This window comes from Sinocyclocheilus anshuiensis, unplaced genomic scaffold (genome assembly GCF_001515605.1).
Source record: "Sinocyclocheilus anshuiensis isolate Anshui unplaced genomic scaffold, SAMN03320099.WGS_v1.1 scaffold1560, whole genome shotgun sequence".
NCBI classification, from domain to species: domain Eukaryota; kingdom Metazoa; phylum Chordata; class Actinopteri; order Cypriniformes; family Cyprinidae; genus Sinocyclocheilus; species Sinocyclocheilus anshuiensis.
Genome location: NW_015554163.1, coordinates 66,744 through 78,620, shown reverse-complemented (window position 1 = coordinate 78,620; position 11,877 = coordinate 66,744). Strand labels below are relative to the sequence as shown.

Here is an 11,877-nt window from a genome sequence, read left to right as displayed (position 1 = left end):
CAGCTGTGTGTGTGTGTTTGTGAGTGTCAGAATGAGCCAGGAGTGGGTGATGAGGTTAGCAGAGCAATTGGTCAATCCCTGACACACACGTATAGTCCTCTGGCTAACTTTTGCAACACACACCCATCCCGGCTACACACACATTAATACAAACCCTCGTGTGACGCACACGCACACACACACACACACACACACATCGTGTTCGGCGTGGACTCGGATCTTTGCGTGTGACTCTGTGTTACCGTGGCAAGGAGCGAATGCCATGGAGACCAACGCACGGATTCAGAGGCCCACAATGGTAAGAAACGTGTGAGTTTGTGTGGTGGTTAATTAAGCGTATTAATGATTGCGTCCAAAAAATGCCTCCGACACATGGATCTTTTCTTATCCATACGTCTTATTTGTACCTTCTCTCTACCTCTTTCTCCTTTTATTTTCTCCCTCTCTCTCTCCTTCTCTCTCTCTCATGCTGCCATTTGATTCCATTTTGGGCTGGGCAGCTGCTTAGGCCTACTGGGTTTAAATTAGACCTCCAGCACTGCTCAGGGACCTTGCTGGTGCTGGCTGCCCTGTCACAGGGCCCTTGCCAGGGTTTCTGTCTGGTCTTGGCACCCATGGCGTATGATTATTCAACCAAATTATAAGTACCAACTAACAGAGTTATTCATAAAGTTATGGAACTGCATCAGATGTGATTAATTGTTTCTTCATTATGTTCTTAAATTATAAATTTTTAAAGGATCTTTTTGAGGAGGTAGAACAAGAATTAAGGGTGAAAACCTATTTTTGCAGGTGCTTTTTCAGAGCCATTCTTAAGAGTCTTGAGCTTTTAAACACTAAAATGCTGTGGTGTAATATGAAAGAGCAGGTGAAATGCTGAGGGAAAATAGCTGTATTTGGTAAAAATCAGAGTTAAGATAACTGGTTGACTGAATCGTATGTGACACTGTAAATTGTAAAATTGTGTGGTTCGGTTGAATTTGAAGGCTGCTGATTGGCATCTTTTGTGGTTAGAAATATGAAGAAAATGTGTAAAATGTCATCTTTTGTGTCATCAACAGGTTTAGTCTCACTGTGTTTTCACAGCAGGGTATTTGGCTTGTCAGATTTATAGCTGTAAGATATACAGTACATCTCTAAATGTGATCTGGCATTAAATGTGTCTTTTTAAGTTTGATGGTCAGATTCTGTGGCATAATAAAGCTGTGATTTATTGCTTAAGTGGCTTGAAGATGTCTGAGTGTCTAGGATCAGATTGATGCAGATTGTGAGGATGGTATCAGATGCAAACAGAATTCAGGGTTTGTTCAGAAGCATATCCTAATCTTTGCTGCAGGGGTCAATGCATTCATACATGAACATTATCTGCTTGTGTGCATGTGCTTACCATTATTTTTCATTCTGTGTAGACTGTTCACTTAATGCCCTGAACAATTCAGCTGTCCTAAGGACAAATAATGCATAATCTGATCCAAGTAGTGCTTTGGGAACAAATGAATTCAGAAGCATATGGCTTTGTTGCACATTCCCAGAAGCGACATGCATTTGTGACTCTCTCACGTTACACTGACTGAACTCTGTAAACAGTAAAAGTACGTAAACAGATCCACGTTATTTAAAATATTAAAAATCATTGAAAGAATCAGTATGTTGTATGTTCCTTAGTTTGTTTCTTTTATCAAAGAGACCGTGCACTGGGGGTTTTAAACACTGATGCTTATGAACCCCCAGATATAATGATACACTTGCCCTCTTTCTGAATTGTAAAAGGCAGCCATATATTTGTGTAATTTTTATGTGAAAAATGTAACACTATAACTGTAAATTTTTTGCTCACCATACTGGTAACTGTAAACCTTAAGAGAAGCATAAAGCTATGGCTGTCAATTATTAACAAAAATTATTGTGATTAATCTTATGATTTTAGTCTTTTGATGGTTATTTAGAAAGCAGAATAAACCATAATACTGGTTTTACCTGACTTGTTGTTGTGTTTTTTACATTACTTTTAACAAAAATATAATTCATTGTGTTTGTATAGTGCTTTTCTTGACACTTTGCTTTGCAGATTGCTTTACACATTTTTGAAGGAGGAAATCTCCTCAACCATCACCAGTGTGCAACATCCACCTGGATGTGAAAAATGTAAATATTATAACTAAAATATTATTTGGAAAGAACTTACACTGTATTTTTGGTCACACTTTATTTTAAGGTCCAATTCTCACTATTAACAAACCATTAACTAAGACTTTTGGCTCAATAAACTCCTAATATGCTGCTTATTAATAGTTAGTAAGGTAGTTGTTAAGTTTAGGTATTAGATTAGGGATGTTGAATATAATCATGCAGAATATGTGCTTTATAAGTGCTAATAAACAGCCAATATGTTAATAATAGGCATGCATATAAACAATAGTGAGAATTGGTCCCTATACTAAAATGGTACTGTACTGCTCACCATTAGAGTACTGTTAGTTAGTATAAACCTGAAGAAGAAAAAAGGAGAAAAATTAAGCTTATATAATGTATAATATGGCTGTAATGTGTTTTGAATGTTCCTGTATACTTCTATTGTAAGTGCAAGTACTGTAACCATGAGTTTTGCTTCTTTTTTTTAAACTGAGAAGTTATTTTATGTAGTAATCTGCATTTTTGAGCTTAACGTATACTGAACACAAAACATTCCTTTAAACCGAAATCATATCTTATAAAAACCTGGGAAAGGAATTGTAAGAGGAAAAACATCAGAATAATCTGCCAGTCATTTGTTGTTGATTTCATACAGAGAGGCGTAGTTGTTATAGTTGATCAGCCCACAATGTGTGTGTGGGAGACTTTTTTTTCAGAGCTAGTACTAATCCTTCCTCTCCTCCTCTCCCACACAGTCCTTTTCATTTCGTCCCATTTCTCGCTTTTTTCTCTCTCGATCAGCCGTCATCTTCTGGCATGTCTTTTGTTTCTTTCCTCGCTCCGTGTTCCTGTCTTGCCGCCGCTTGACTAGCGCGAGTCTGACAGTGTTATTGATGTATAGTGTTCACGGCTGCTTTCCACACAGCCTGGGGAACTTTACTCGCTGGAAGATGGAAAATGTCAACTTTGTTTACGAGCTCTGCAGAGCCTAAGCTAATATTATTAATACGTTGCAACTACAATGGAACCAACTTAACATTTAGCCCTGTGATATTACTGTGAATTTCTTGGTGCTGTTTGAAGAGAATGGATGTCGTAGACCTTTACTGAGGTGACCTGGTACCGACCTTGAAAACTGCCAAGCACATAGGCTGCTGACAGTTACACAAAACAGGGCTGAGGTGCAAATACCAGAATTAAAATGCAGTGAGAGATTGCATGAAGCATCTTAAAGGGATAGTTCACCCAAAAATGAAAATTCTGTTATAATTACTCACCCTCATGCCTTTCTAAACCGATAAGACCTTCGTTCATCTTTGAAACACAAATTAAGATATTTTTCGATGAAATCCGAGAGCTTTCTGACCCTACAGAAATGCAACTGACACGTTCAAGGCCCAGAAAGGTAGTAAGGTCAACCTTAACCTTAATTTCATGAAGCTATGAGAATACTTATTGTACTATCCCTTTAAGTGCATAAAAATGAGCAAATGAATGAAATCTGGGGTTATTTCAGTTGCGATTAGGTAGTTTAAGTGTGCTATTAATTTAGGAATTAAATTGAAGATTTTTAATTCCTTATTACCCTAAATAAATTTTAATTCCCTGGATATTTTCTTTTAGCTACTTTACAACATTGCTCAGCACTGTGCCTGAAACGTCTTTTCTGTTGATATTAATAATATAACTTTCTAACTGTTGTGTGATTAATTTCCTCTTTATGTGGTCACAATAGAGGCTTTTCTTCTTAAGTGATTTGCTTTTTTTAGTTCATTCATTGTTGCTTCAGCCAGTGATACTGTATTGTCCTCAACCTTCTGGTCTGAGGGAAATGGTTTTATTTGAAATTTTAATAGTCTGGCTGCTAGTGGAAAATGTCATTTGGAACATTTTTGCCCTGTGAAGTCAGATTTTATTTTTCAGAACTGAAACTGTGAAATACTTAACCATATTTTGGAGACAGATTAGTACAGGGGTGCCCAAACTCGGTCCTGGAGGGCCGGTGTCCTGCAGAGTTTAGCTCCGGCTTGCCTCAACACACCTGCCTGGAAGTTTCTATGCCTAGTAAGAGCTTGATTAGCTGCTTCAGGTGTGTTTGATTAGGGTTGGAGCTAAACTCTGCAGGACACCGGCCCTCCAGGACCGAGTTTGGGCACCCCTGGATTAGTACTAAGGGTTAGGATATTGTGTTTTCAACTTGTTGTTTATTAAAACAATAGACGTCTATGGAATTGTCCCCATTTAAGTAGCTCAGTAAACATTTGTGTGTGTCAGGTTCCCTACATTTTAGGCATCAAATTTCCCAACAAGGATCGTAAAACCTGAAATCACTTACATTGTGGTACCAGCCAACAGGTCCAATGTGGTTTTACTTAATAAGCATACAGAATATGATCACTCAGAACGGGTTTGGTTTAGGGTTTGAAGATAGAAATATCATTAGGTCAGTATAGATGTCAGTGGAAAATCCCTACCAGGATAGAAAAACGTGTGTTTGTGTGATTTTCTTTCTGCCAGGATTTGGATTTAGCCCACTTTATGACCGCTGTACTAACAATTACAAATATAACATCTCTGCTGTAAAAGTGATAGTCTAGCAGGCAAAGTGTGTGTGCGCAATCTGTTGCTGCCTAGCGAAGCCGGTGATATTTAGCATGTGCGCTGGGTTCCTGTGACCCTCTGTTTCACAATGAATAATTTAACATCATTGCATATGGCATATGTCAGCCTGACACATTCTCATTTCTATTTAAAACACAAATGCACACACACATACTCACAAATATGTGACAAACCTAATGCCCTCATGTTCACACATGCAAAGCGCATCCATCCAGTGAGTAATTCTTGCCATCCACACCTCCCACGAATAAGAGTCCGCTCGACGCCTGAAACATAGACAGGGAAACGAGAGGAAAGTAGGGAAAAAAGAGATGAGAGGAGTGGGAGGCTTATATAAAGGTTCTGACACCGTACTGTACTGTGAGAGTCAAATGCCATGACTATTTGTGTATGTGTTTTTGTCTGCTTTTAGTATCTTCGTGAACTTACCCAGACTCTAATGCAAGGATAAATCAATACAGCCATATGTGTGTTTCTTCAGCTAGCCCTGTAGACATTTAACAGAGTGTATATATGCATTTTATTCATAATCTCAAATTATATATTGTGCTTGATAGCATTTTGCAGTGAAAATGATGATGATGGAAATAAAAATAGTCTACACACAGGTGATATTCACTTTTTAGCCACATTTTCTCATGTCATATAATTTCATCTTAAGATCTTTTGTCGCCTTGGTAACACTAACACTCGATAACACATTCGATAACACTTTATTATTTGCTAATTTGTTAATCGTGATGGGAGTGACACGTGTAATTAATTTTATATATCAGAAGTATCAAGCATTTTACATTTTAAAATATCAGGTTTTTTATTTTTATGATTTAATTAATTATTCATATTCACCTGTACCTTATGATGTATTTTAATGGGTAAACAGTAAAATCTATACAAATGAAAAGCAAAATAATTTCAAAAATAGCGTGAATAAATGATAAAGGCGTGATATAACAAAAATCAAATAAAATAAGAATCAACCCCTGGGACAAACAAGTTCTTGTAGTTGAGGACACACCAGTATCTTGAATGTTTGTTTACATCCTTGCACATACACAAACTGTAAGAATCACGGGAAGCTCATCTCCTTTGATTCAGCTGCTCTAAACAGTTGTTTCTTTCTGTTTTGCTCCTCTCATATTCTTAGAAACTCTTTTCTTGTGTTTGTACTGTACCTTCTGCTCCCTTTCACTTCCTCCCACACTGTTCCTGCCCTCTCCTTCAACCTGTTCTTCATTCACAAATTGTTTGCACGTCGTACGATAACTCACTGTGTGGTCATTTGTGCCACTTCTTTTTTTGGCCTGGTGGAAGAAGAGATGTAAAATTGTTATTGTTTGTGATTTTAGATAAGGAATACTAATTGAAAAAAGAGCTTTTTCAAACACTGTGCCAAAGGCTGTTAACACAGATTCACCCTCTGTCCCTGCCTCCCTCTCACTCCCCCTCTCTGTTCTCTGGCAGGGCTCAGCAGACTCCTACACCAGTCGTCCTTCAGACTCTGATGTGTCTCTGGAGGAGGACCCTGAGGCTCTCAGGAAAGAAGCCGATAGACAAGCTCTCGCCACCCTAGAGAAGGCTAAGGTGTCTTACTTTTTCATGTTCTGTTCCAGTTTCTTTCAATTTCTCATTGGTCTGTTATTCAGACTCTGCTCTGAGTGAAGATAATAGACTTGATTGTTGGAAGAACATCTTTTCTGAGAGGCTGAACCCCTGAAAAACACCTGTATGATTAACTAGCTTTATGGAAATATTAGTACTTTTATTAATGTTACTGCACAAGGCAGCAAAAAAGTGTGAACGTTTGTTAAAGTTATGTTTTGTTTTAGCATTGAATTTAGAATTCAGTATCCAGTATTATGATTGTCATCACTGTCAGCTGTCATTTTTAATAGCACTCTGTTGATCAGTCAATCCATCTATTAATCAAGTTAATTGGGCATTTTTAAACTACATTTAATTAAAATAATAACAAAAACACTTAGATGTACAAACTTTGCTTTGTAGATTATTTCAGCTTTGTGTTCAATAATTTATACAGATCATAAGGCTGAAATAATCTACAAAGCAAGGCTTGTACATCTGAGTGTTTTTGTTATTATTTAATAACAGAAGTTTACTATTTTCTAACCAGAAAGTTTGAGGAATATCAATGCAAGCATTATAAGATTTTTATGTTGAAAGACACTCTTAACAATCACACACTTTACCTTTTAAGGACAGTTATTTAAAGCACAAAGCGTGCTTAAACTTTATTAGGGAATTTTTCACAGAAAAAAAGGACAGTAACTTATTACAAATGGTTATTTTGTGGTCCCACACCTCAGTCATGGAGAAACACCTGTGTAAATGATTTGACTGTAATGAATTAATAACTTGATCAGATGTGTTGATTGAGGCTTGCTGCACAAAACATGTTGCTTGCTGCTCCACTGGGATATGAGTTCAGAAGCATTATACTGTTCTGCAGTATTATTCCATCCTCTTGAATGTATATACAAGATCACTTCCATATGTTAGCTGTAAAACATGACCATGGTTCTTTCTTCCACTCTGAAGGGTTTCACTGGAGCTCTCTTTCTTTTGTAACAGTTCTCTCTGTTTATCTCTCTCATCCCTTTTCTCTCTGAAGACCAAGCCTGTAGCGTTTGCTGTGAGGACTAACGTTGGCTATAACCCAGGCCCTAATGATGATGTGCCGGTTCAGGGCATGGCTATCTCTTTCGAAACCAAAGACTTCCTGCACATCAAAGAGGTCAGACAGCCATATTTCTCTTTAAAAGTGTTAGTATAATCTGATATATAATGTAATCCTTCAACAATATATAGATCTTCAGTGTGATTATGTATATGTAATCAAATGGATGGTAACTGTAGCTAATAAGTGGAAAGTGTTAACTTGTGCATTTTTTTTGTGTGTTTTTCTGTTAACAGAAGTATAATAATGACTGGTGGATTGGGCGTTTGGTGAAGGAAGGGTGTGAGGTGGGGTTTATCCCCAGTCCAGTGAAGCTTGAGAGCACCCGTCAATTACAAGAACAGAGACTGAGACAGAACCGCCTTAGCTCCAGGTAACAGCCAATCACACGAGCCTATATCTGCTGCATTATGCTGTTTTTGCTGTGTGAAACACACATATACTCCATGCATTAATAGCTACACCTCCATTCAGAAGTTGGCGGTCAGTCATGACTGTTTTTGAAAGAAATTAATATTTGTATTCAGCAAAGATGTATTAAATTGATTTCAAGTGACAGCAAAGACATTTATGATGTTAAAAAACGATTTCAAATAAATGCTTTTCTTTTAAACTTTCTATTAATTAAAGAATCTTGAACGAAATGTATCACGGTTTCCATACATGTATTAAACAGCACATGAATAAATTATAAATGCCTTTAGAGCATTGAGCATTAGAGACTTCTTTCAAAAATATGTTAACAATATTTACAGAATCATTTTGCAGAAACATTTAAAAGGTGCCATTGACCATATTGTTGTCTTACCTACTTTCCATTGGTCTCTCTGTCTGTTTACTAGTAAGTCAGGTGGAAGCTCTAGTCTGGATGTTGCCACTGGTGCCCGGAGGCCCACTCCACCTGGAACAGGTATGATCAGACAGTAATGCTGTGAAGTTTTTGTTCTGTTGTGATGGGTTATGAAATCCCTCCAAACACACACATATACAGAACATAATCCCATTACTTTCACACTGGGTAATCATTGAACACAATGAGAGTTAGCGTGCCCTTTTAGGATCCCCTCTGCCATCCTCTTGTCCCTCTTATCACTCATTCTTCTAGTCTTCAAATCTTTTCTGTTGTTTTTTTTTTTCTTTCTTCCTTTTCTCTTTGTCATCATCATCTGTAATTGTAGTTCCAAATCTTTCTTACACTGACTGAGCTACCTGTGGTTTATGCGATCTGTCATGGCTGTGTCAGCTCTGGGAGTTTGATTAATTTGTAATCAGTGGCATTTTCTAAGGAGCCAAGTGAGGTCCTTAATATAATCGAACGAAAAATAATAAAAGTACAAAAAAACAAAAACCGTACCCAGAAATGAAACAAATATGAGTGTGCAAATAATTCAGGTTACTAAAATAACATTGCACACCAGCAGATAATTTTTTAAAGAAGGGAAGTGTTGCTTTTAACTTATTTAACTGTAGAATTCACCACTTCTGGTGACTTTTGGTAAAGTATAAAACTCACATAAAGCCAATTTTGATTGATACTTGAGACTGCAAAAAATATCCTACAGTAAAACTTTGGCAGCTGTGGTTGTCAGAAATTCACTGTAAAATATAATCAACTTATAACTTACTTATAATCATATATTTCATTAAATATATATTAATATATAAATGTACTAAAATTTGTGTTGTACCTTGAAATGTACTGATAACAACCATAATAATGCAGTTGGTAAAACAGAAAGCCACATGATGAATCAGAGTTCTTTGTAAGTGGCCTATATCTATAGAAAGTTCATCGTAAGTAGTATATGCATGACACTAAAATAATGCAATAATGTACAAATAATGTACAAAATAAGAAGAAACAAAATTATCTTAAATATTATATTAAATTATATTAAATATAATCATGTTGTGTCACCCAGGGATATCTTGGAAGGTCCTTTTACTGTTTTTCACCCTAAATTATATGGTATTTCATAGTTTTTATCTAAAAAAAACATACATTTGATTTCACAGTAAAATTACATATAATGCAATGTTGAAACATTTACAGTTTCTCACAGTATATAGTGAGGTAACTTACTGTAGCTGACGTTTTTACTGCAGGGGTTTTTTTGTGTGTGAAAATTACAAACATTTTACAGTGTATTATTGTTATTGTTTTGGAGTCAGTGTAAAAAAAAACTAGACTTTAATGTGGATTATTTTAATAAACAATTCAATGAAAAAATATATAATATTGTTTGCTTGTTGTTAGTGTAGGGTAAATTATATTTATTTAACCCATAAACCATAAACATCAAATGAAACTGGAACATGAATTTAAAAATTAATTTAAAAGCCCCAACTCCGAGAAGGGACTTTACTCCATAAAACTTGTTTGCATTTCTTGAAAAGTTCATTTCTTTTTTCATTTTGCTTGTCCTTTTTAAGACACCTTCTGTGTTCTCATCACCTTTCTGACTCAGTGAAGTCTGTACATCATGCTGCTGTTCTTCCTCTCTTCCTCCTCTCTCATTTTCTGTCCGTTATCCTTGTTTCCCTGTTCTTTCACCCTCGTTTCCTTCTCTATTTCTCTCTTCCACAACCCCCACCCCCACCCCCCATCCTCTCTTGTTTTATCCTTTCATTAAAACCCATCCACCTCCCAATTGGTCCCCTAGCTGACTTGTCCTCTGGGCTTTATGACGATTCGGATTCAGAAGTTGAGGAGGTGGAGCCTGCCAACACCCGCGACCAAAAGGGTGTGGGCGGAAGTGTCACCTCCCCTCAAGGCAACCTACCCCGCCTCCCTTTCTTTAAGAAGGTAACCCTGGTGATAACCCCAGAATGCATCAGTAGACAGCCTCCTTCAGATGTGATTAATAATCAGACTCGTTCCTAACCAAGCACTTTCTGTGTCTTTGAAACATTAGGGGAGTCTTTGCTGTTTGCGTTAGAATTCACATCCAAGGCATGAAGTTAATGCATTATTACAGGTATACCCTAGTGAAAAATAAATATATGAAAAAATATTTTAAATACATTTATTTCATGCTAAGTATACTACAGATACATTTACATATTTATGTACTTAATAAAAATACCCTGCAGTTGTACTTTTAGTATACTTAAACTGCTATACTTAAAGTCTGCTAAATTGGAACAACTAATTTTGTGTTTAATGCACTTTAATTGTGCGAAAGTAGTGCTGAAGTCCATCTAAAGATATAATTAAGTATATTTGACTGTGCTAAAGTGGAAATATATTGCAAGTGTACTTCAGGTACACTTCAAATATCTTGCATTTAAACACATTTAAGGCTTAATATTAAGAAATGAGCATTGTGCACAAGTAGTGCTCCAAATAAAGTTTAATGAAAATTTTTATATTATGTCTTGAGCGATATATCAGTAAATATGTTAATAGATTTGAATTATACTTGGTATGAAATAAATGTATTTTAAATATAAATACTTTTTTACTGGGGTAGTTAATTTAGGGTCATCATTTACTCACCCTGTATGATTATTTGCAAGAATAAATGTATGTATTTTTACAGACACAGTACTTTTTACATTTTCAATTGCTCCCCTACCAACTCATAACAGACTGCCTTAGAAGAAATTGAAATATTATAACTGGTGTAATACTTTTGTGTTGTTTTTGTTATTTGCAGAACATATATATATGTATATATGTTGTGGCATACAGACAGGATTTCTGTACCAGCCCTGTTTACAAAAAATAGTTCAGAAAGGAAAAAACTGTCAGGGTTTATTAGCTCTACAGGACAAGTATATCTCATTCAGATTGAATCGAGAAATGAATGAATCCAGCCCATGTGTCCACCCACACGTGTGGACACATGGGGAGTCTGCCATCCTCTTGCACATGCACACAAGATGAGGCAGAAACACCCTGACAGGTTTCCACGGTTTCCGTTTCCATTATGGGTCTGTGACATAGAGAGTAGCCCACGCTTGTTACTGCTGTCACAATGGCTACCGTCACACTATCTCACATGCACAGAAGCCCGACTGGGTGAATTAGAGTTGAAAATGATGACGTTAAATTGTAGATGTATTATTTTTAGCTACCCATCTGAAACTTTTGGTCAGTTATGTATTATATAACGGGACCAGAGGAGTGGGAGGAGCCACAGCAAATGGGGAGCAATTGAGCAAAAGATCTCTATCTCTGTTTTTCTCACACACGGTGATGGGTGTTAGTGAGAAAGGTCCAGGTAGGTGCTCCGGTGCCGTGAGTGCTCTCTTCCGTCTTCCCAGTGCAGAGGGTCCGTGCAGTGCTCCTGTGGGGCTGGTCGGTCACACGCTGCTTTCTGTGGGAAAAATGAGAGGGCGAGTTAGTGCTCAGTCTCATGGAGGAATCTCCTAGATGGCAGGGCTTGCGTGGCTTATGTAGCCGCCGCCTGATGAGGTGA

At 37.0% G+C, this 11,877-nt stretch overlaps 1 protein-coding gene across 2 annotated transcripts in view; it reads left to right on the top strand.

Annotated features, from left to right (window-relative positions):
- Positions 1–11,877, top strand: part of LOC107670911 (voltage-dependent L-type calcium channel subunit beta-1-like) — a 37,256-nt gene that overhangs the window by 17,197 nt on the left and 8,182 nt on the right. For both annotated transcript variants that reach the window (XM_016463734.1, XM_016463732.1), the window contains exons 3-7: positions 6,220–6,339; positions 7,388–7,510; positions 7,690–7,826; positions 8,296–8,363; positions 10,117–10,259. In XM_016463734.1, coding sequence (XP_016319220.1) covers positions 6,220–6,339; positions 7,388–7,510; positions 7,690–7,826; positions 8,296–8,363; positions 10,117–10,259 — 591 coding nt within the window. The remainder of the gene's footprint in view (positions 1–6,219; positions 6,340–7,387; positions 7,511–7,689; positions 7,827–8,295; positions 8,364–10,116; positions 10,260–11,877) is intronic.